The 26715-nt window shown below is 37.9% G+C and overlaps 1 protein-coding gene across 1 annotated transcript in view; it reads left to right on the top strand.

The window, feature by feature from the left end:
• The window catches only part of LRRIQ1 (leucine rich repeats and IQ motif containing 1), a 200070-nt gene extending 192763 nt beyond the window's left edge, over nt 1-7307 (top strand). Inside the window, exon 26 of the mRNA XM_016199434.2 lies at nt 7165-7307. Within this exon, the coding sequence (XP_016054920.2) occupies nt 7165-7307 (143 nt within the window). The remainder of the gene's footprint in view (nt 1-7164) is intronic.
• Nucleotides 7308-26715: the final 19408 nt, after the last annotated feature.

Below are 26715 nucleotides of genomic sequence, written 5' to 3'. Positions count from 1 at the left end.
GGTCTCTAATAATATCAATTTTTCTTGTCTCCAGTGCTTTGGCAGGCGCTTTAAAAACACAGGCTTGTTAGGTCTGGATATTTCGTCTCCGAAGTTTGACAATTAATTAAACAAATACATTAACATTAACACTTCAGCCCTCAAATTATTCCTGTAACCAGAACTGGTTAGTTAAAATTAATTGCTGTTATACCAAAAGCATATTTACATGGATGGTGGAATCATCTAATAGATAAATATTAAGAGTCTACTACAGAGTAGGCACAAGCTGTTGATTGATGTCCTATAACAGACTGATTCTGCCTATTTCCAAAATCTGAGACAGTTTAATGAAACAGTCAACAATAATCCCAGACAGTTAAATATAATAGTTATTAGTAACCACAGAATAATATTATGGATCTGAAACAGTAATTTGTTTCACCAGCACTTGACCTTATCCAGAGAAAAACAAATTTCAACTGTATTTGTGTGACAGAACTAGTTGTACATATGTCAGCTACATTTATTATTTTAAAATCACATTTTAACATTTTTGAGGACAGAATCCATGTATGCTCTATTGATAATAGATTAAAGCATCATGTTTCTAAGTGTAATATTTTAGTTCTTATGCCTTGCTTCATGATCATTTTCTTTTCTATATAAATTACTCTGACTTTTTTTGTTATTATTGTTGCTTTCAAACCAATTTCTTATACTAGCTAACATGGTGTGAAAATAAACGGGTATGGTCAAATGTGAAATGCATTTGTGAAATGAATGAAACTGAAGTGCAATAATATAATAACTCCTCAGGCGAGTCATGTTTATTGTTGCCAAATGTCTCCCTGCTAAGAACTAATAAGCATGAAAAGGGGTAATGAAAGTTTCCATGAAAAGTGTTTTGGAAACCTATCCACAAGTCTTCACTATCTGGGAATGTGAAAATAAGTAATTTTTTATACAAGTTCCATATGAGGGCTGTAAAAATGGAATTATGAGAATAGCATCAAATGGAAAGGAACTACAACCTGATAGTTACTACTATTCTTTGGCACATGGAAGAGAATTGACAGGAAAGCTCTATTGAAAGGCAGAATAGAACAGTGCCTGCTATATAATAGGCACTAAATTAATACATGTTGAATGAATGTGTAAATAAAAGGAAGATTTTTAATTAAGGCTTTCAGAGACCCCAGGTGATCTTGAAAATCTAATTTTGGTTTTAAATGTTTAAATTCCAAAAGATAACTTCTCAGTGATAAACATTTTGTGATTTACTTAGAATACAAGCTTTTGCTAGACATTTTTTACTCTGGCAAAATTAACATGGGAAAAATGGGGTAAGAAGATTATTAGCAATTAAAATATAGTGTTATAGAAGAACTGGGCTGTTTCAAAGAACTATGCATATGAAAGGTAATTATTAGCATCATTTATGCCATTATTCTTTAGCTACAAATACTTATAGACACTTACTTGTAAATGTAATGAAACTGAAAAGAGAACTTTAAGAAAAATGCCTGGAGAATTTGGGAACAGATCTTCCCTGAGTTGACAAGAGGAAAGGGACATAGGACCTGGTTTTTAGGACCAACTATGTTCAGTAGAAAATGGATACCTAGGTAGCTTATAGATTGTTAAATATCATTCTAACTTCTCACTGAGTTACACTTTTTATTCTCTAATCAAGTTTAAATACAGTAGTTTCCCATTATTTGTGGTTTCACGTTCCATGGTTTCAGTTACTGTGGTCAACCACAGTCCAAAAATATTAAATGGAAAATTTCAGAAATAAACAATTCCTAAGTTTTAAATTGCACACATTCTGAGCAGTGGTAATGAAATCTCACTCTGTCTCTTCTCTTTGACTAGCTTATCCATGTTGTATATATTGCCTGCCCCTTAGTAACGTAGTTGCCATCTGGGTTAGCAGCTCGGCCTTTGCAGTTAGCGCAGGGCTTGTGTTCAAGGAATCTTTAGTTGACTTAATAATGACCCTGGTGCGCAGCAGCAGTGACGCTGGCTATTCACATACGCCGAAGGGAAGCCATGAAGTGCTTCCTTTCAGTCAAAAGGCCTGGATGTACGGGAAAAACATCGTATATATAGGATTAAACACTGTCCTTGGTTTCAGGCAATCCTTTGGGTAAGGAGGAGCCACTGTACTCACTGTGCTCTATCTGCCAGTTTGGTGAGAAACCAAAGAACTCTTAACCTGAGTTTTACTGAATAGTTACCAATGAAAAGAGTTTTAAGTCATTTTAGTAACATGTGACAGACGGCAAATCTAGTTCTGAAAAAAAAAAAAAAAAAATCACAGAGCCTATGTAGATTTTACAACTGAAACTCAATCAATAAAAAAACTTTTCTTAGAAAAAAACAGTGTTGAATCATATTAGTGGAAGAACCACAGAATCTATAGAAACAAGACAGTATTTTTAGCACCACATTCTAGTCATCCTTGTCTGTGTGTACACAGCCACAAGGCATCTTTAAGAAGAAATAAACATAGTAGTATGTTAAAAGTGATAAAACCTGGTAAAACAGTGCATATTATAAGGAGGCCTCAAAGACTGTAGATCAAAGATGAATTATAGCTATTATAAAATATCACAAAATAGGCAAAATACAAAAGTAAAAATCTATATAATATCTACCAAAATAAGATTTCCCACATATATAATATGTATTAGCTTTTATCATTAGGGATTATTTTTCAAGTTAAATGCACCTAGATAAAGCAAATTAATATGCCACACATGTTGATTTAAAAAGAAATAATAGGCCCAGCCAGGCGTGGCTCAGCGGTTGAGCGTCGACCTGGGATCCAGGCGATCAGGGTTCGATTCCCGGTCAGGGCACATGCCCGGGTTGTGGGCTCGATCAATGACTCTCTCATCATTGATGTTTCTATCTCTCTCTCTCCCTCTCCTTTCCTCTCTCTGAAATCAATAAAGATATATTAAAAAAATAATAAAATAAAAAATAAAAAGAAATAATAGGCATTGTGATCTTTAGCAACAATGAATACTGCAGATATTTTTCTAACTATCAAGAGTATCAAACCTAACTTTTCTTATTTATATGTCTCTTAAATATTGGGTAAGAAAAATAACTGTAAATGTCATTGTCCAATTGGGATTTTGAGAAACACATTTTATTAATCTTTTTATAAGTTATATAAAAAAACTTATCCACTGAAAAAGCTTGAGAAAAAATTTTAAAACAAGCAAAATCACCATGTTACGTTGAGGATATCTGAATATAATATAAACAAACTGTTTGTTATTTGCTCTGTTCTGTTTTCATCCTCAGTGTTAGACTTTATCTACCTGAAGTTCACTGTAAATTATCATTATTATTCAAGGTTGGACAAAGCAATAGCCTTCAAAAACAACCGTTATTTGAACACAATACCTACCTCAACCTCAAACTGGCCAAGTGTAACTCAATTATAGCACTTAAATTGATGTAAACGCTTTGCTGCTAAAAATTTGTTCTGGTCACTTTCATTAAATTGTTGATTTTTTTTCCTCCATGCTTTACTTATGCTGTATCTGCTGTTAAGCAATACAATATGGGAAGGACTTTGAAATGATTTCTATATCCAGACACATAGTGTTGAGTGTATCAATGAAAACCCAATGACGTATTACTATACATCATAAAATTTCTATTTTGACCTGCTTAACCAGGTTTTTTTATACATACCAGGAGAGTCATTCAAAGCATTTTACATATTAAATTACTTATCAAAACACAGCATATATAGACCTTGACATTTGTTAAAGAACCAAGGACTTAACAACAGAAAAAAATTTAAAGGACCAGAACAAATCTTTAGCAGAACACAGATTATGTGGCAAAGAAGTGACTTATAGGAAGATAAAGCGTACTTATCAAGACGTACTTTCAGCATATATGTAAGAGACAATTGGTTGATTTTCAAGATCACCTACAAATATACAGCAGACTGTTATTTAAAAAACGTAAAATCTATCGCAATAATGTTGCAGGAAAGAGAAAAAACTGCCACAGTTCCTTTAGCCATATATTTTTTTTATTCCAGGAACACATCAATAGGTCTAGCTCTAATACCAATTTTTTGAGGCAAGATTCTCTCACTATTGTATTTTCATGTGGAAAAGTAATTTTAGAATGATTATACATTGATTGTATTAAATTGCTTTTTTCATTTCTAGAGTAATTATAGGATGAATTAATAGCTTTGCAATGAATGCCAATATGTGGTTTCTTTATAGATGTGTTGTTTTACTCTTCAATTTATTTTCTATATAGCTGGTGGTTCAAGAAGTTATATGTTAACAAAAAGGATTTCACTAAATGCAATCAGAGAATAAGCTATGTTGATCGCCGCTCAAATAGTTTATTTACATATAACCAAACAATAAAATAAAAGCCTTTAACACATTTAAAATATTGTTTTTAAAACACACACAATATATTCACATAAGTGTTTATGTGATTTTAGACACTAGTTTTCTTCATTCCACTAAAAATATCCTTCAAAATTTCTATACAGCTATTTTCTAATATCAACAATATGACTGTTAAATTGCTGAAGGAATTACACTAAACAATGAAAAACTCACAAGCTACCTTTTAAATATAGGGTTACATTGTGGATAAGTACAAAAAGACTTGAAGATTCATTAACAGCTTCAAAATAAAGACAATAAAGACAATAGAACAATATTAGGAGTAAAAACTTGTACCATACTGTAAATATGTAGTCAATAAAAAATCCTTTAGAATGCAGAAATACTGTTAAGAATTAGGACTTCTTCTAAAAATAAAAGCTGCTTTAATGTAATTCAGTTTATCTCATTTAGAAATAATTATTTTAGAAGCATATGATGTTATCTATAAATATTTCAATGCTTTGTCCAAAAAGTACCACTCTTCTTATATATTATTGCCATCTTTGATAAAAGGCGTATATTAAGAATAAAGGCATTAAATAATACATCTTTATACTATTAAGGTTATTTCATCAAAAATATTAACAAATAATAAGTTATCTTAATTATATTTTAAAATACATACTTATTTCTATGTATTACCTTGAATAATGCTTGCATGAAACTTGATTTAGCTTTCTCTATTGGAACACAACATTTGTGTTAGCCACTTGTGGAAATCCACTTATTCTTTTTTATTCTCTATTTTTTCTTAAATAAATACATCTGAATTCTAAATGTGTCTCAATAGCTCTTCATTTCTCAGGTCTTCCTGCTGCCCCATCCTTCCAGCCCCAGCATTCTCCCTAAATAATGTGTTCTTGTAAATACGTACTTGATATCCAGTATATAGTTTATTTCTCAAAGAATTTTTAATGCTGGGGCAAGATGAGGGTTTACTGTAACTGTGTTTTGTTTTGTTTTTTTAAGAAAAGACCAAAGTGCACATTTCATTCTGTTATTTGCAAAGAATATATTTTCAATATATAACTAGTAAACAGAAAGTGGGTAAGCTTTTAGCATGCTTTCTTATGTTTTTTAGGTTACTATTTTATCATTAGGAAATTCTTGCTTTTATGCTCCAGTAATATTTCTGTTGCCTGAAAGAGTCTGACAGCTTTACAAAGGACTACTGACTGACTTACAGGGAGCAGCTTAAGGCAGGCTAAATCTGGCCGCCCGTGAAAGCCAACTCCTCCTGGCACGCCCAGTTCCTCTCTGCAGACTGCCTTCAGGAGTGCCCGCTGTGAAGGCCTCCAAACTCCTGAGCTGGGCTTTTTCTAACTCCTTTGCGGACTTGTGCCTGTAGCCATAGGCACTGGCCACTCTGTGCCTACCCCACCCATTCCTAAAGCAATACCTTTTAATTTTTTTCCTGCCTTTCAGTAATGTTCTCTTTGTAGACTAACAGTAGAATATTCTCTTTATAGAGGCTCATTAACTTCTTTGTATTTGTTTTCCTAATCAGTTTTAAGATTAAAAACCAAAAAGCAATACTCTATTTTTGAAGAGCTTCTAAGTATAAAATTGACTTTTAAAATTAATATTTAACATCATGTTGCATCAAACTTGAAATTACAGACCAATTTTCACAAACAGTCTAACCTATCTAGTTGGATATATATATTTTAAATGTTTAAAATTTTAGTTAGAAAAGAATTAATGAAAAAAAAGAATTAGACAGTTTTTCCTCTAAATTTATTTAAAGCACAAAAGCATCTCAATGCAGTGTCAGGTGTTTGAATCTTTGCCTGAAGCCAGCCTGGGGGAGCTGTGGAATGCTCCACGCTGCTGCTTTCAGACCCTTTCCCCACAGACACAGCCCTGTGCGCTTGCTTCATCCTCAGGAGATTTAAAGCAGATGATCCCGGTCCCTCAATAGTATTCTTGATACAGCGTCTTGCAGTCTTGCCGAGTAAAGCATTTCTAATCAACTATCCTATTATTTCAACTACTATTTGTTTTGAACCTCTAACAAGTTGTGTTACTTTTCTCTGGGGAAATTCTGATTTGTTGAATATAAATAATAATTTCTTCCATTTTATAGCACCTGTTTAAAAACTACTGTGACAGGTCTTACCTCCATTGCAATACAATCAGAAAGAGACTTCTCACATCCACCCTCTAATGCACAGGTTTCTCCCCTCATTTATAAAACAAAGGCTCAGAAAGGCTATGACCTATCCAGAATTACAAAGCTGTGTCATTTGCAGCCAGACTAGGATATTTTTAGATTCTAGATTTAATATGCTTTCCATTTCACCAAGAATTATTTTTCCTGAAGTTTTTAATTCAATTGGACTAGTTCTAAAATGAATTTTAACAGTCATTATTTATGAAAATACAAGCAATTATAAAAATTTAAGCTATGAAAATATAAACAAATTTAAGTATCTAAATACTAAGAAGATATATTATCTCATAGTCTTGAAATACCCAGGATATTTGAATTGTAGATACAGGGAAACTGTTCTAGCTAGTTAACTTCTGTAGTCAGTTCCTTTCATTTAACCTACGTATAATTTATACAAAACTTTGATTATATTATTTTGCAAACAAAAATGGAAACAATATACATTTTTTAAACTCAAAGATCACATACTTCTACAATGCATGTTGTTGACAAATTTATTGCTTGCTTAAAATAAGTTATTTGGATCAAGTTAAATGAAAGTATACATTTACTATCACTGTCTAGGTTTTTCAATTAAAGGAATACTTGCACCAACGATAACGAATTCAGGACCTTCTAAGAAAGAACGTATATCGTTCCGTGACAATCCTGTCCAACTCAGTGGTGGATGGGGCAGTGGCAAAAAGAAGGCGAAAACGTCCAACTAATTCCTCAGGCCTCAGCATGTGCTACTCTTTCCTTCTCAAGAGTTCTGTGGCTGCCTGGTCACACTCCCAATTGCACAGAAGGTTTTAGAGAACTGTATTTCACTTGCATTGTTACCCATATTTCATAATTTTGTGTTTTATGGTGCAGTTATCTAATATTTGTAAGATACAGTTGCACTGTTGTTCCTATGTTCACGTAGAATGGCCTCTAGAAATTAATTCTCGAACTGTCGCAATGGAATTCACACATTCAACTTCTTTTGTTTAAAAATTTTTGATTCATGTATTAAAGATGGTTTTGTTACGAATACTAAATTGTAATACCATACACATAAGAGAATAAAACTCTGTTTTATTGGCACTTTATAGAATTACTAAATAATTAATGTTAACAAATTTTATTTTACCAGATTATTATAATTAGCTATTTCAAAGATAAATTGACATATAAAGTAATTCATAGTAGCAATAAAAATGGCCCTTATTTTTTGTTTTACTGTGTCATCTTAAATAGACTAGAGTTATGTTAAGAAAATAAACTTTCCGTCTAAATTAAAATGAAATATAAATTTTAGTATGTATCAATTTAACAAATTGGATATTTTGTGTGTAATTTTTTATTCAGATGTATGTTGCTCTTATCATTTATAAAAGGTAAGATACTAATTCTGGTTCATTAACATTGTTCTACTGACTCAAAAGTACTTTATCATTTTAATTTTTGTTAAGGTGCCTTAAATTATTGTTTAAAAAATATTTTCAGAGCTCAACATTATAATTTTGCAATATTAATATATTGTCTAAAATGACAGACCAGTTTTATGAAATTCTTACTATTGTGTGATTAATATTCTGTGATATTATAGTAAATACAATATGCAAAATGCTTCATTTACATTCAGTGCTCCTTAGGATCTTTTACTCTCCTGATCTGAAGTTTTTTTCACAAAGCTAAGTTCTCCAGTGACTTTCCAGTGTGTTGCTGTGTAATAGGTTCCAATGAACTTTAGTTTTTCCCCTTTATTTTAACTGCTTTTTAATGAAATGTTTCAACTAAAAATGACTAAGCAGATTTAGAAATGCATTTATTTAGTTCTTGCCCCCCCCCCCCATCTACTCTTGGAACTCTATTGTATTTCAAACCTGTACATTTCTTTTTTTTTTTTTTTTAATATATCTTTATTGATTTCAGAGAGAGGAGAGGAGAGGGAGAGAGAGAAACATCAATGATGAGAGAGTCGTTGATCAGCTAGCCCGCAACCCGGGCATGTGCCCTGACTGGGAATCGAACCCTGATCGCCTGGATCCTAGGTCGACGCTCAACCACTGAGCCACGCCCGGCCGGGCTAAACCTGTACATTTCTTTTAACTTGATTGAGATAGAAATTTTAATGAGCATTGAGTTGTTAATCAATGTAGAAAACTTAGATTCAGATGTTGTGGCCTAGAAATGGAGTTTTGGAACATAAGCTTCATGTGTAGTTGCTTTATGAGAATGCTGTTATGCCATCCTTTTACTAATAGTATCCACAAACCAACATAAAGTGATGACAGAAAATATTTTATCTCAGTTTATTGTGAACCGTGCAGGAGAAAGCCACATTAAAGCTGATATCGATCGGGTTTTATGGTTTGTATACCCGAATCAATTAAGTGAAAAGGCTAGTATGAGTAGTGAGATGCTTATAATTAACTTTATTTTTAAGATTTTTAAATTGATTTTTAGAGAGAAAGGGAAGGAGAGGGAGGAAGAAACATTGATGTGAGAGTGAAACATAGATCAGCTGCCTCCTGCACATCCCCTACCTGGGATCCATCCTGCAACCGGGGCATGTGCCCTGACCAGGGATCGAGCCAGCAACCTTTCGGTGCCCAAATTCCAACTGAGCCACACTGGTCAGGGCATGATTAAACTGTTTTAGTGCCTCGAAATAATTTAATCTGTAGTTTCCTTATTCTGTGACTCATGTAATTGTTTCATAATATTATTATTCTTTACTCCTCCCCCAAGGATGTGTTTATTGATTTTAGAGAGGAAGGAAGAGAGGAAAGGGGAGAGGGAAACATCATTGTGAAAGAGAAACACTGATCAGTTGCCTCCTTGTAAGAACCCCAACCAGGGAGCGAACCCACTACCTAGTGTTGTGCCCTGACCAGAAATGGAACCCAGAACCTTTTGGTGTACAGGACAATGACCAACCAACTGAGCCACTGGCCAGGGCTCAGAACATTAGATTTGAGGAAGATGATGAGCACTGATGCTCCTTAAATTTTAGGTTATGGTATATGTGTAATTATATATATAATTATATATATATATAATTAGGAAATATATATATATTTCCTAATTATGTTAAATTAGAAAATCTTTGTAATGTTGTTTATTGTGTCCAGCCTTAAAATGATCATTAAAAAAAATCTTTCAGAATTTAAACTTACTTTAATACTAGTTTATTTGTGTTTATAAAAATAGAAAAGGTAAATTTCAAAATTTATTTATTTTTAATTTTAATAATTTCATAAAACCTGAAAGAAATCAAATCAAGATATATTCTTTTTTCTGTTTCCTTGGGGAGACATTAGGGCAAATGTGTGTCTTTAAGATTTAAAATATGAACCTAAATCGTCACTTGGTTTACTAAATTACAGATTGACAGTGACGGATTTTAGGCAATGCCACTATTTAGATACACAACCTGAAGGGGACATTTTGTCGTTTTCTGTACCTATGTCCAAATCCCAAGCCCGTCCCAACTCAGCCGTCGCCTTACTACCTGTTCTCTTCCCCCAGCGCTAGCACGAGCAATTATCATCACTCGCTTCTCATAAGAATGGTAAAGTGAATCACTGATCACAAAAAGGATGATAAAAGTGTCAGGTTGGCTGTTTGGAGATTCTAGAATGTCTTGATTTGCAAGTTAAGTATATTGATTTATGGTGATATCACCTTCCCAAGGTTCAGTCTGCCAACAAGACCTTTGCGCACGTAGTTTATTATAAGAGATCTTATTAGGTGTCTGGGGAATTATTTCAAACCCTAGTTTCTTATTGTGCTCATAAATTAGTTGAAGACACAGCACTCACATTTTTTTTTTTTTTAAGTGGCAGAATAATATAACAAAAACCAAAGCAGTGCTATAGACACTGCTCTGCCTTAGAGGCAAAAGAGAGACTACACTGGGATTCTTGGAAATTAGTGTTCAGGTGGGTTTTGTTTTTTGAGAAGACGAAGGAGAATGCATTTTAACCTGAAAAATTATGTCAGAAGGTATAGACAAATTAAAAGATTTTTGAAATTAAACTTGCAAATGAACAATAAATAGTGTTTAAGAGATCTTGTGTAGCAGGGCCAGTGTAGCTGAGTTGTTTGAGTGCCCTCCCATGCACCAAGGGGTCACAGGTTTGATTCCCAGTCAGGGCACATGCCCAGGGTGGGCTTGGTCCCCAGTAGGGGATGCGCAGGAGGCAGCCAATCTATGTTTCTCTCTCATCGATGTTTCTATCTCTCTCTCCCTCTCTCTTCCTCTCTCTCTAAAAATCAATAAAAACATATTTTTAAAAAGTAAATGAAAAATGAAGAGATCTTGTCTAATTTTAAATCCTCACGTCATCAGCATAATGAGCTTTGGTTCTTATAATTCTTGATTATGTTGTTTAGTCATTGAGTTGGTCATTCCCATGATTTTCTCTTCTTTCATAATTTACTCATATTTCCTCTCATTTTCCTCAAAATCTGGGTAGCACTGATATAAAGTTTAGAGTAGTAAACTTAAACATAGAGGATTTATTTTGATAATATTTAACTGGTAATATTCTATAATCAAAGTAACTATAATAAGTTTCTTAGTAAAAAACATTTTTTAAAAGAAAAAATCATTTGCCATTTACTTAATAGAGATTAAATAGTGGACAAGGTCTCCTTTTATTATTATATTTTCTTTATTATCATATTTCCTATGAAATACAGTTTCTAGTATCTTTAAAGGCTGGAAAAGTGTTCACCATCTGGGTTTATGATTCTTATTACTGTCCTGGGGGAAAGTGAGTTATCTAGTAAATGTACTTTAACTTAGGGGAGGAAGACCCCTAAGCTTTCTATAGAATAATGATTGTTAAGGCTCATTTATAACTAATCACTGATAGGAGATCCAATTCTACTGTCCATTTCAGTGTAGAAGGAAATCCACTATCTACCATTGTATTTTTGCTTACCTAGATGAAGCATTTTTTGTAATTGATGACTGTGAGATTCAGAAAAAGTCTCTTTCCAGAGATAAAGAACTACAATCTTGATCTATGCTGTCCAAAACATGGACCTCTAGCCACATTTAGCTACAGGGTACTTTCAATAAAGTTTGTCTGAATTGAAATATGAAGTACAAAACAGCAAATTTCAAACATTTAGTATGACAAAAGAATGCAAAATTGTCTAATAATTATATAACGATTTTGTTAAAACAATAGTTTGGAGGTGGGCAAAAGTAAATTAAATTACCAGCTATCATTACCAAAAAGATAAATCATAAATAAGGATATGAAATAATAATAATAATAATGACAAATAATACAAATAAATAATACAATAAATAAATAAATAATACAAGAACAAACTGTGTTTTACATACTCGCAGCTGCGAACCTACTTTTGACAACCCCTGTGTTTTGGCTTAAATAAAATGTATTATAAAATAATTTCATTTATTGATTTATTTATTTATTTTAAATATATCTTTTTTGACTTCAGAGAGAGGAAGGGAGAGGGAGAGAGAGAAACATCAATGATGAGAGTCACTGATCAGCTGCCTTCTGCACGCCCCCGACTGGGGATGGAGCCCGCAACCAGGGCATGGGCCCTGACCGAGACTCGAACCCCAATCGCCTGGATCCTAGGTTGACTCTCAACCGCTGAGCCATCCCTGGCCAGGCTCATCTATTAATTTTTTTTTAAATGTAAGTGCTAGACCAGAAGGTCTCCGATTCGATTCCTGGTCCAGGCACTGTAAGGTTGAAAGTTCAGTCTCCTGTCAGAATGCAGCCAATTGATGTTTCTCACATCAATGTTTCTCTCCCTCTCTCTCTGTGTTTCCCTCCCTTCTTCCCTCCTTCCCTCCCTCCCTTCTACTCTCTCTGAAATGAATGGAAAAAAATATCCTCAAGTGAGGATTAAAAAAATAATAAAAATGTGAGTGCTAGAAAAATTTAAATTACATATATATTTAATGTTGCATTTCAATAGGACAGCATTGATCTAGACACTATTCTATGAGGTAACTTAGGTATATTGATGCAAAAGTGACCGGTAAGATAATAGATAAAAGATAATGACCACAGAAAACAGGGCACAAAAATTCTCTTATAAGAAAGAGAACTTTTATTCTGCTAAATATAGTGAATACTATGAAATAAAAAGGAAAGATAACCTCCATCATGGTTTAGTTCTAGACTTTAAGATGGCATAATTGAATTTAAATCTGCATTAATGAAATTTTTATATATATTTTAAAATTTGGTTTTAAAAACAGGCAGTCTTATAAAGTCAGGTTGAAATCTTATATGTTACTGGTGGTAAGAAATAGTACCTTGTAGTGTATGTTATATCAGGTTTTACATATGGATGCCTGTTAATTTTTGAAATGGCAAGGTTGGAACTGTGACAAAAGTGGGGTATTCCAATGGGAGCCATATTATATTTGACATCCTATTGTATTATAAATCCAGTTTTAATCTAAGGCACAAAACATAAAAACCAATAACAGTTACATAAATGAACATAATACATTTGAAAGTAACAAGCATGTGTTTATAACTTCTAAACACATGTAATCAACACACGTTTTATGCCCGACCCCCATTCTTCCTTTCCCTCTAAATATCACATAGATCATCTGCTGTTCTTTGGAGCCAGAATTTTATCGAAATCAAAAATTTTTTATGTGGCTTTTCACTTCTAACTTATATCCCTGCCCACACTTTAGGGTGAGAGCCCTCTCTAGTAGAGCTGGAGTGGCCACCTGCAGGAAAGGGACCATGAGGACTCTCGAGCTCAGTGAGGAGGAAGGAATACAGCAGCAGGGAGCGCGCAGCGATTGGTAACATTTGCCTCAGCACTGGGAGGTTAGAGTGACGGCTTCTCTGGTACTTGTTTGTCATCTTTGCGTTTCAAAATTAACTAGCCAAATGCTACAAAAAGACAGATCTTTTCTATAAAGCATTTAAGAGAAGTAAACTGATTCAGGTAACGTTACAGCAGGGAAAGTTTTCCACTTGCTCAAGGCTTGCCTTTACCGTCTCTGCATGTAGCCTCCGTAGCATCCCCCCCTTTTAGGAGCGTTGTTGTAACCACTTTTACACGGCAAGGGCAAAGGTGAGAGGGCACTTCAAGCCCGGGCTTTCCTTATGCGGACCTGAGTGCAACTACCAGTGTCAAACAGGTGAGTAAATATAAAGCAATTTTTTTTAAATGTGTCATTTGGATTTCTGAAGAATAATTTTCTCCTGCAAAGGCTGTGAACAGACACTTTCAGACTTCTTTTAGGATCTTCATAGAATCGGTCTAGATCAGCATTTTACAATACAAATATAACATGAGCTACATATGTAATTTTAAATTATCTAGTAGCTACATCACAGATGCAAAAAGAAATTGAGAAAATTAATATATTTTATTTAATCTACTATATCCAATGCATTATTTTTATCAAGTGGAATTATAAAGACATTATCTTATAAGATTTCAGTTATACTATCCCCTAAAATACATGTCCTGGATAAAAATGAAAAAGATCTAAAAGCAACATGATTTCTAATTGTTACCTATAAATGTGTGACTACTAGTAATATTTAACTATGCATATTCCAAATAGAGTAAATAAATACTAACTCTACTGTTTTGCTCTTTGATGTGGATTTGAGGTTTCCTCCCACATTATTGGAATCAAGATATCTCTCCAAAGTTCATATCAACAGAAAATTATAAGAAGACATAGTAAGTGTGCTTCTCTCCCTCATCTCTCGCTGACTTATTCAGATTTGGTCTAATCATGGATTTTATATTAACTTTAAAATGAAAACCAATGCTTTAAATAACTCAGTATAATACACAGAACAAAGTAAGAAATCAGCACAGCAATTTTGTTCTGCTCAGTATGTATTCTAATATGATGCATATGGGAGAAAGTGAAAAATCATGCATTTTGTAATCTAATTGTCCTGTGTTCTAACCTTCACTGATATGCCATTTTCAACAAGTAGCAAATTCTATGAGCATGTTTGCTTTTCATTAAATTAAGATTATAATTCATAGGGTGCTATGAGATAAGTGACAAAGTATATGTAAAGCCCCTGGCTCAGTACCTTGGGTAGCGTAAGCACTCAATAAATGGTGACTTGACACAGAAAACTCTTCCAGACCAATCTTCCAAAATTGAACCAAAAATTGGATCAATTCTGCAACCCTTATTTAGGAAGTATTTCCATGAAAGGATGGAAAGTATTTTTAAAAGATATTTAAAACGGATTCTCTAGAGTTGCCTTGCAATGGCAGTGGGCTTCCATGTTCCAAATACATGCTTACTGAGCATCCTCCACTGAAAGTGTGCAGAGCACTTTGGCGTTATCAAAGGCATATATTTCTAATAACATGTTAATTTTTTGCATAGACAAGTAAAAGATATGTTTCTAAAAAAAAACAGGCTAAATCTCAGCACCAGAACTCTGTGGACAATGCTTTAGACTCCAAAATAGACCCACAAAAGGTTTCCACTACTAGGTCCCAAAGCAGATGCCATTTAATTGGCTAGACTGGCTCTCATGTTTTTTATTTCTTTCTCATTCTCTATTTCTCATCCCTTCCCCTTCAAAAAAATTATATATACATATATATGGCCTTATTTTCTCTATAGGGAGACAGAAGGCTATCCATCCCTTGACTTAATTTTTTTAAGTTTTTCGAGAATGAAAATTTATTATTTTAATAAATGTAAACTAATTTTAATGGATGGGTATTAACTTAGACCCAATAAACAACACTGTAAGAGACAGTGTCCTAAGGGGATAAAGAAATGTTTTGGGCATGGAAAGGATTAATTTAAAATGAGAATGGACAAAGAAAGGATGTTTTCACATTCTACTTAACTGGTCTTGAAGGAGGGGTTAATATTGAGGAAAGCATTTTAGGCAAACAGCAACAAATCCAGGGAATAGAGAATAGAACAATCCAGGGACTCTATTATTGGACAGAGCTAAGAGAGCCTGGTGAAAGAGACCAGGAATTAGTGGGAAATGTGATTGAGAAGTAGGATTGGATATAATACCTTGAGACCTGTCCAGTCTAGTGATTTTAGGTTATATGTGTGGTGTCCAGGTGGAAAATTGCTATATGATGGTTTTTAAAAGTAGAAAGGTGATAGGATTCTCAGATAACATTATTACTAGTAATTATAAGGATAATATCAAAATAAAAATACACATGATTAGGGGAAGATACTGATTCACTTCAAATATGAAATAACAGTGAACTTACTTACATCAAAGTCCCTGATTAATGCGTACACTGATTTTTTAAAAAAATTAATGTTAGGTGGATGAAAATTTGAATGACAGAGGCATTAGCTCCTCTGTCTGTTGAAAACTGATTTACATATGCTGATGATTCTTAAATCTGAGGGAAGCTGTTTACTAGTGTACACATTGGCAGATCTCTTTGTAAGTGCTTTCTTCAAAAGGATACTGATACTACAGTGATTTTCAGAACTAGCTGCTCAACTTCCCGGGAATGAGTTCCATGAGGCCTTCAAGAGCTTTCTGCCGAGAACTCTAAGTCTAGCAATGGCTGTAAAAATTGTATTTCTAATATACTTGGAGTATATTAGAATCAAAAAATTGGAAGGGCTCTCTCTTCATCTGCTTGAGCTTCTTTAACAAAATACCAAAAACTGGGTGACTTAACAAACATTTCTCACAGTTCTGGAAGCTTGAATTCTAAGACCAAGTTTCCCAAACTGTCCTGTGCTTGGTGAGGGCCCTCTTCCTGGTCTACAGAAGGCAGTCTTCTTGCCTTATCCTCAGGTGGTAGGGAGAGAGACATCAGCTCTCTTCATCCATTTATGAGAGCATTAATATCATCATGAGGGCTCTACTCTCCGGATGGTATGTCACCCTAATTACCTCCTAAAGACCCCACCTCCAAATGGCATATCTGAGACTGTATCAATATATAAATTTTGAGGGAACCCAAACATTCAGTCCATAGCAGCCTCCTAGAGACTGCATTGTTTAATTGATAAAATATATATTTCTAATAATAACTTCCATATAGTCTTTTATCAATACCTTGCTTAAAATGAGAATATTTTTAACAAGATGTTGAGCCCTTAATAGGGAACTGTATTTGTTTTAGGCTATACAGATTGATGTGTTAATAATGGAGCTGGGAGTAGGACCCCAGTCTCCCAAGTCACAAAAATCTTTAAGAAATTGTTAGGGTTAAGCCCTGGCTGGGTGGTTCAGTTGCTTGGAGCATCCTCCTATACACCAAAAGATTATGGGTTCCATTCCCAGTCAGGTCACATGCCTGGGATGTGGGTTCTGCCCCTGTTGGGGAGCATATCAGAGGCAACCAATCAATATTTCTCTCTCACATTGATGGTTCTCTCTCTCTCTCACTTCCTCTCCCTTTGTCTTGCTCTAAAATCAACAACAATAATAATTAAATATATATATATATCCTCAATTGAGGATTTGAAAAAAAATTGTTAGGGGTAATACCAAACAGCCTAACAATGTAGTGGTTTGGGGCAGGCACACTTACCTTACACTAGTACACACACCTCAGGATGTAGAATCCTCATGGAGATGTGTTCCCCAATTGATCCTTTCTCCTCTCTTAAATAATTATGATATATTTTACTTTCTTAAATAGTTCATTTTTTTATTTTTTATTATTTTAAAATTGATTTTTAGAGAGAGACGGAGGGAGGGGGACAGAGAGAGAAACATTGATGCGAGAGTGAAACATCTATCTGATGCCTCCTACATGCCCCCCCTACCTGGGATGGAGCTTGAAACCCGGGCCTGTGCCCTGACCGGGAATTGAAACTGGCAATTTCCATACCTGGGATGGTGCCCAACCAACTGAACCACACCAGCAAGGGCTGAATTTTCTATTTTAAAGTCAATTTTCATTTCATAGCACCATTAGTTTATTTTTATTATATCCATAATCTCTATGAAATCCTTTCCCATTCTGAATTTTAAAAATCATAACAGTAAACAAACAGTGCTTATAATATGGCCAGGCACTGTCCCTGAATGCTTTAGACACATGAAGCCCCTTTAGATTTACTCCCATCCTTTGACATAGATACTATTCAGAGCCCCATTTTACAGAAGATGATACTAAATCATGGAATGGTCACATACTTTTCAGGTGGTAAACTGGATTCAAACCCTGTGAGGCTGAGTTTAATCTGTACTTTACTACACTTTTTTTTCCTTTTTTTAAAAAAATAAAATATTGATTTCAGAGAGAGGAAGGGAGAGGGAGAGAGATAGAAACAACAATGATGAGAGTCATTGATTGGCTGCCTCCCTCACGCCCCCCGCTAGGGATGGAGCCCGCAACCGGGCATGTGCCCTGACCGGGAATCGAACCCCGATCGCCTGGATCCTAGGTCGACATTCAACTGCTGAGCCACGCCCGACCGGGTTACTACACTTTTGATGTTATAGATTAAATAGATGTGCGTCCATATACATTTTTATAAGTTGTGTAACCAGTTAGCCAAACTTGCCATTCATAGATAATCAAAATAGTTATCTAAGTAGTGAAAACATAGGCAGGTCAGAATGATGCTAAGGTTACTTGATAAAAAGCACTTGGTTTCTAAGTGTAGTCTTTAATTTCAGGTATCATTATAAAGGCAAAATATGATAAAATCTTATTTTTCTACTTGGAGAAAATTAATCCTAATTTGAAAATTAATAGTACAGCAGTTTTTGTGTGTTAAAGGAATTTCAGAGATGGAATGCCACTGTAAGCACTATGAACATCGTTTGCAAGCTTTGGTTTGGAAGAGACTCGCAGAGCACATTTACCTCTGTAACATCTCTTGTCTGGTACTGTGCAGCTTTGAGAATCAGCCTGCTCTAGTCACAGAGAACTTTCATGGATAGAAAGCTGGCTTTTTACTTTAAAACAACTGTATTCTACATTAAGCAAAGCTACCTATTTTCATCACTAGGGCTAAACTAAGTTTTATCACTCTTCCGCATGTCTTCTCTTAGCCAAAAAATATCACTAATTCTTTTAACCATCCTTTGCATGACATGATTTCCAAATCCTCTTTGACTCACCCACTGTCCACTAGAAAAGTTCAGTTATTAATTCCTCTCTGTGAAAGTACTTTCCAGAGCACTCCTGTTCCCTTGATTTCTGCTATAACACAGTGTATAGTGAGGAACTGCTCTTTCTTGACGTGTGACTGCTTTACTTTTGTTAATGTAATATAAGTTAATTTTGCTTTAGCTACTTTAGCAACTAAGTCATGCTGTAGACTCAAAATATCCTCAGATCTTTAATGTATGGGCCCTTGTAAGCTTTGTTTTTCCCTCTCCTATATTTATTTTTTTAACCTTAACTTGTGACTTTATGTTTGTCTCCATTGGTTTAATTCCATGATTCTACTTTCTCCAAAAATATTTGCCTCTCAACTTTTTCTTCTATTTTAAGATTTATCTAGCTCTCCTAAGAATGCATACTTTATAAAACTTTGTAAGTACAGTATCATATTTAAGTATTATAGAATTGAGGTCCACCTTTAATGGATAATACTTGAAGTAAAAAATTTTTTAATGTTTTACAGGATTCCACAGTGTTCATCTCTGGAGCTAAAAAAAGCTGTATGGAAGCCCTTATGCCCTATGCAGTTTGCCTCAACATAGTCTTTTTTCAATACATTGCTTACAATGAGTCTATTTTAGCAAGAGACGTTGAGATCTTAATAGGGAACTATATTTGTTTTAGGTTATACAGATGGATGTGTTAATAAGAAGAGCTGGGATTAGGACCCCAGTCTCCCAAGTCACAGAAATCTTTTAAAAATTGTTAGAGTTAATACCTAACAGCCTAACTGCTGTGATCCAGCAGTTACAGACACCCAAAGAAACATATAGCTCAAATGAGACATTGCCCATAGATCTATTTTATTGCATAAAAATGAAATTGCATTAATAACGTTTCTTTTCTTTGTTCATTTTGCCAAGGTTTATATTTCTTTTTAAACCCTAAGACAGTATTCAAAATTGTATTAATGTTAAAAAAAATGCATGATTAAACGGCATTCTTACTCAAAAGGCAATATTCAGTCACTTAGATTTTGCTTAATTCAATTTAATTATTGAACAATTCTTTATGTAGTAAAAGAATGACTGCAAACCCCACTCCCCAACACATGTGAATCAAATGGTGTAAAGGAAAAAATCTTATTAACATTAATCAGAGATGAACTTTATTGAAAATATTTGGATTTCCTATAAGTAATTGCATTAAGAGAGTTTTCCCCCAAATAAGTTCCTTTTAAAATGAAACTTCCCTTAAGAACTGAGTTTATTGTGATTTTTTGATATTGCATACGTAATTGAAACCTCACCAATAATATACTATATATGAAATCTTTAAAACCAATTTTTTCTTTGTTTTTGGTAACCTGAAAAAATACTTGCTGAAGTATTTGATAAAATGGCAGGAAATATCCCAGTTGCTTGTTATTTCGAACTTAACCAGTTGTGCTTTCAGGAGATTTCGTGATCTCAGAGAGCACGCGGAAAGTGTTTAATTGTGCTAACTTTATAACAAAGGTCCACTTGGGGCCTGTGTTGGGAGCCGCCCATGACGTAATCCGCCGAGGTCCCCAGGATTCCCGGGCGGCGGGCGGCGGGCGGCGGGCGCCACCCTGCCAGAGGGAGTGCGCGCGGGCTGTTTAACTCAGGGGACGTCGACGGTCCTGTAAAGGTCAAGACGTTTTCATTAACACAGCATCTTAGGAAGAGACTGGCCCGTCGCCTGGCATGCGGCGTATCCGCTAGAGCCTCTGGCGTCGGGCTGAAACCTGGCTTCTCCCAACAGAGAGAGAGGCTCTTTTCGCCCTGGAGGACGCATCGGTCCCAGGCTGAGGTGTGCGCTGCTGCACACACACGCACGCACACACACACACGCACACACACACACACACGCACACACACACACGCACACACACACGCACACACGCACACACACACTCGCGCACACACACGCACGCGCACACACACACGCACGCACACACGCGCACACACGCACACACGCGCACGCACACACACGCTCCCGCCGAAGAGAGTTACAACCCTTCTGCTTTATCTGCTAAATCTGCAGCAATTTGCGCTATGGATTAATTGTGATTGCCGGCTTGTAAAACAGAAAGGGCACTGTCCTCACCGGGGGACGGTTGGGTGATCTATTTGCCAATATCAATATTTGGGTGGAAAGCTTAAAATATGTTGCTTTTCCAAGAGCAGGACTTTAAAGGAGGGAAAGCACTGCTGATGAAATATTAGCAGCAAATGGGCTAACCACTAACTTCTTTCTGTAGTCGTCGAGGGTCTTTCAAGCTTACTGGAGGCGCAAGCTTCGTTCTCAGCTCAGAAGGGAGGCTCCCCGAGGAAAGCGCCCCCAACCAGCGTCGGCCCGGGTCCTGGGGCACTCGTCTCCTGCCTCGAGGTCAAGTGAAGGGGCATTCGGGGACCCGGCCAGGGCGGTCCCCCGAGGCTCCCCGGGGAGGGCGGCCCTTCCCGAGGTGCGCAGCAGCTGGCGGCCCGCGGGCACCGGGCGCTCCCCGACTCGCCTCCGGAAGTCTGCTCTGCCCGCAGCCTTTGCTCAGGTTCCCCGCAGAGGCTCGGGCGGGAGGCTGGGCTGCAGCGGCCCGTGCGCGGGCGCGGGCTCTGGGGTGCGGGTCCGCGCGGCTGGCGCGCCGAGTCCTGCCCGCACCCCGAGGAGGGCCGTCCCGGGGGCTAGGCTTGCCTTCTGCTAGCCACAGAGAGCTTTTTGTTCCCGAAACCCTACTTCAGACACTTTGCAAGTTAAAACTCACTTATCAAAATTCACATCAGGAATCCATAACGCGGGGGGAGGGCCGGGCAGGTTGGAAGGGCGAAGTGAAGGAACATCAATCTTTACCTTTCTCTAAAGCTCTTGGACGAATTTTCCAGTAAAGGACTTGGCGCTCCCTCCCCCTCTTTTGTTTTCTGAGTAATCCTTGAAGTAATAAACGTGTTTGTGTGTTTTTTTCCCTTTCTGTTGAATTCATAAAGCACCACCGAAAAGAGGTGAAGCTGGGGTGCGAGTGGTTTTCAGCTCCTTCCAATGAGGTGCTTTCCAAGCGCACGGTGGCCTGGGGGCCAAACCCCGCGCGCCCCTCCGGAGCTGAGGGGTGCCCGTGGGCTAGGGCGGGGCACAGCAGGCGGGGCTGCGGGAGAGTGGGATTCCCTTTATTTGAACCCTCCCCGACGATGTCTTTGGCCGCACCTGGGTCGGGGACCTTACACGTATATTGCCTAATTCCAGCCCAAAGGAGAACCCTACGCTGTGCTATTTTGCCCCCATCTGTATTGAGACACTGGAAAGGTAAAGACTCAGCGCGTGAATGTGTGTGCACAGCGCCGTTTGGAAAATAAGCTGTCTTTAAGACATGTCTAGTAAATCAGCAGGAAAATGTATCTAAAAGATGTTAGAACCTTAACCAATTCATATCTCAAATAAAATCAAATCAAATAAAATGGGTAAAAGTAATTTTCTGGCAAAATCTAGGGTTTTGAATTTAATACAGTTTAGCTTAATTATGTATATTTTAAAGATATATGTCATAGAAGAGACCTAACTTTAACGGTCTTTTGTTTTACAATAGAACTTTCTGGAACAATGACGACAGCCATAGCAAGAAATAAAAGGTGATTAAGTGACCACGATTGACTTATGATTTTTAATATTTGTAGTAAAGCGCGCGTCTATAATAAATGTAAACCATAACGTTAGAAAGTCAAAATATTTGCACGTGGGGAAAATAATTGTGTTAGATTTTTACATTTCAATCAAATCCCTTGGGTAGTCAAATGCATTTCTCTCTTTAAGAAAAGGGCAACTATGTGAAAAGCTACTGCTAAAACAAGTTAAAATTCAAAAATTTCAAAAAATCATGTGAGTTTTTGAATTGCCAAAATACTTAATATTATATTATTATTATTATTATTGAAATCACTGGTAAATTTAATCTGTTAAATTTGAGAGCTTTGTAATAGTACACTTGAAATACTGATAGGATTGATTAAAATTCAGGTAATGGTTTTTTAAATTAAAATTCAGAAGCTTCAAAAATGTGACATAGTTATATATTAGTCTGTGGGTGTGTTTTCTAGAGTAGATGTCAGATTGGGACATAAATTTAAAGGAAAAGCTTAATTATTTGAGAGTGTATATATTTCTTTCGTGATGCAAACCCCCAGAGCTCCTTCAGTGCAAAATATGTTTCTGTATCTTTTCTGTGTCTGTAGAGCTGTGAGAAGGCTGAAGATGAAGCCAGGGAAAGAAAACAGCAGCGGAGCACACACAAACATGAGGCCACCTGGATTCTTGCCAACATACATGACATTCAATTATTTTAGTGCTTTTTCATGAGACTTTTCCCTCCACCCACCTTCCCTTCCCTTCTCTAGACCCTTGCTTTTCTACATTTGGCACAGTTCATCTGATTCAGCACGCATTTTTTCCTGGCTTTACTTACTAATATGTCTCAAATTCACCCACAAAATAAAGTGCTAAGATTAAAATTCTTGCAATCCTATCTTGACATTCCCACTGTTACTATATAAGTGTGATGTTTCTTTTAATAAATTGAGAAAGAAAGGAACTGGAGTGGTCCACACATTGCTTCAACTGATGCTTTGATGTATGTACTATACAAATATTTTTCATTTCCCAAAATATATTCTCATGGGGGAGGAGGGCATTAAAAGCAGCTTTTAGACCTTGAGAATTTCTCCCCGCCAAAGTATAAGAAGTTAAGCTGACAGACAGGCAATCTCTTATCTGAACTTGACTTATCTGAACTCACCTTTGTGTGTATATATGTGGGGGGAGTCAAAGAGTCATTTCAGGGAACTTTTTGACTAGTTTGACTTATTCAATTACTTTAGTTCTAGACTCTAAGGGGAACTAAATAAAGATAACTTTATTAAAATACCTCAAATCTCAGTGTTTGGGGAGTTGGCACCCAATAATAACAGCAACTACCAACTGTTTTGGAGAATGTTAGATGTAATTTCTAATCAGAGCATCAGAGTCACTTTACAAAATAGTCTTTCCACTGTGTTAGCATCCGATGGTGCCAGAGGAATTCAGAGAAAACAGTGTTTCAAAGAGGCCGAGACTTGAATCTGCAATAGGTCCTATTAACTCTCATCCTTTTGCTTCCCGGACCCTGCGCATTCCTTTGCCGAGCCTCATTCCCATCAAGGAGATGGCAAGAAACATCAATGACTACACAGCACCCAGAGATCTGAAAGCGTTGGAATCCTAGGGCATCCAATATTTTGTTAGGCTTTAAAAGAAATTGATGGCTCCCCAACTCTGTCTCTCTCCTACTCCCACGCTCACCTATCACCTCTTACAAGTGTTGCCCATCGATAACGCAAAGGAGAAAAAGAGGCACTGCAGTGTTCTGCTAGCAGATTTCTTGATTGACATGAAAGATGGGGAGCAGAATCCTGGGATTACAACTCAGGCTCTCCTATGGAAAGAGATGAAGTATTAATACTCTCAGAGGTGAAATAGAAAGCTGGAGCAAAGAAGGCAGTGGTAGCCTGAGGGTGATGGGCTGAGCCTGCTAAAATAAAATCCCAATCTGAACCTCACTTAATAAAGTGGGTCTTGCTCGCCAACTGATGGCTCCTCAGAACACCGGCCCCTAGGGCCCTGGCCAAGGCAAATTTGTGGAACTGGGAAGGGTTTAGATAAGGAATGAGGGTTAGGAGCAGGTTTTAAAAGCCTGCAGAGGAGCAAAGAGGCATGCTGGTCTGGAGAGAGTAGCTGAATTTGTCAAAGTGCTATGGTCATTTTTCAAGAAGGTTATTCTCAAAGCATCAGGCAGAAGAAGTCCAGGTATGTCTCAGGGAACGTGAGATGGTCTCCCGTCCAATTTCTACTCTCTTCTTGTGACCTCTAGAAATCATTTCATTATTACTGTCTTAATTAGTATTATTTTAAATTTATTATTAATGCTCCATTGACTAGAGCTGTGTCATTCCCATAAACTCCGTCTCAACCTCTCAAAATCCATTTAATGAAGCTCTTGGCAACCAGAGACCCAGCTTCTTGCCAAAAACTGCAGATTAAGCATTCCTATGGGAGTTTGCCATTAGCTGTTCCTTCTGTAATAGGCACATGTGGTTACATGCCCCAAAACACACAGGATTCCCTGTAATAGATGTGCATTTCCAGGAGGTTCCAGGGATGTTAAGTGGGGTTGGTGACACATTGCACCCGTCCCTCCAGCCACCATCAAAAGTGGGTCTGAGGGAAGGGGTGGAAAGGACCTACTAGGCAGCTGTCCTCCGTGGCTTCCCTGTAGTTTTCCTAGGAGCTGAACCTTTATTGGTATACAAGCACTATAGAGCTTGCATCATATGTCTTTCATTTAAAAGACACCGAATGTTTTTCAGGGAATCTAGGGCTCTTAAGACACATATTTATAAACAAGCTGGCAGAGCTCTACGACATAACTAAGTTTATAGCTAGGAGTTGTTTGTATATGTCCTCAAGTCTGCAAGGCGTTCTTGCTGCTGTGAATTTTTAGGGGACAAAAAACCCCCCCACAAAACACAAAACTGCTAAACGGTCATTTCTCTTATTCTCCCCGTGTTTATTAGAGAAAGTCAGACTTTCCGTATATCTGAGGGTAAGGTACAGAGGGGGATAGAGAATGAAAGAGCATCGATCCTCAGGGGAGTGAGTGGATAACCCTACACTCCACCGTTCCGCAGGGCAGCCCAGGAACCCGCTGCAAAACGCCCAGGAAGCTCATGGTGCTCCTCCTTAAGCAAAGTCGGGTGCCCCAGCCTTTGCAGGGCTTTTTTGGGGGGTGCCCCAGCCGAGAATGTCAGGCTTGGATTTCCCGCGCCTTGATGCAGTCTGGTTCTCCTGCATCGAAATTCCTGAAAGCTTTTCTTTGACCGCGCCCCCTTAAGACTTAACAGTTCGTTGTTGGTGCGAGCTGCAGGGCCCGGAGACTAATAATAAAGCAAAGGCAATAGCTACAAAATTATAGGAACAGTGTCAACTCTCCAGGACCTGACTGCGCGCCCAAGACCGCTCTGAGCGCGCGCCACGTGAACGCAGCCGTGTCCCTGCTCGGGAGAAGCGGGGCTGCTGCTTGGGGCGCCCGCTGGGCTCCCGTCCGCACGGACCCGGGTGTCTGGGGCCCGCCCGGCTCCGGGCAGCGCCGAGGGGCAGCTCCGAGGAGCGCGGCGCTCCGGGATGCCCGCGACTGTGCCTCCCTGGCTGAGGCCTGTGCTGGCCTCGAAGAGGGCCTGCCGACGAGTCTCGGGTCAGCAGGGACCCCCGAAGAGGGTGGGCATTTCCGAACGCATCCGGATGTCCCGACGCCCGCCAGAGCGCGGCTTGGCCTCGGCGCTCGCAAAGCCCGGCTGAGGCTGCCCCGCACACGCAAGGCCGCGGCGTGGTCGCCAGGCTGGCCTGCGGAACCGCGACGGGCGCTGCGGGCTCTTTGCGACAAACACTGGAGCAGAGGCTTCCCTCGCAAGGCGTCAGCCCTAGTCTCCAACTTGTGGGAGCTTTGCACCAATGTTGCCAGCTTTAGAGACCTGTAGCTAATGGCTGCCTTTTCTTGCCCAAGGCCCCGAACGCATTTCCCTTAGGGGCAGAGGGCTGCCCGGAAACCAGAGTGAGTCCCAAAGTCACCCGGGGGTCTTTCATGCCCCCCCACCCCCGTGCTACCCTGCCCTCAGGGTAGCTCCAGGCCAGCCTTACCCCCTCCCGCGGGAACAGAGGCCGAGCCCTGCTGGTGGCCCGGACGCTACCTCGCTCCGGCGCCCAGCTCCTAAGCGCCCCAGGCGCCCTGCATGCGCCCTAGCTCCCCGCATGCGCCCCTAGCTCCCCGCATGCGCCCCTGGCTCCCTGCATGCGCCCCTGGCTCCCTGCATGCGCTTTTTCTTTAAAAGTAAAAAAAAAAGAAAAATTAAAAAAAATAGTGTTTAAAAAACAACCCCGAAGGCAGTTCCTCTGTCACAAACCCCTTTGTGTAACGAGCCCCCCTCTGCCCTGTGCCAAGGACCCTTTGTAGGCACTTTCCTTATCGAGTTTTCTTAA

Source organism: Miniopterus natalensis, chromosome 2 (genome assembly GCF_054644295.1).
Source record: "Miniopterus natalensis isolate mMinNat1 chromosome 2, mMinNat1.hap1, whole genome shotgun sequence".
Taxonomy (NCBI): Eukaryota; Metazoa; Chordata; class Mammalia; order Chiroptera; family Miniopteridae; genus Miniopterus; species Miniopterus natalensis.
The sequence above is the reverse complement of the archived record's forward strand: the minus strand, read 5'-3'. Positions and strand labels throughout refer to the sequence as shown.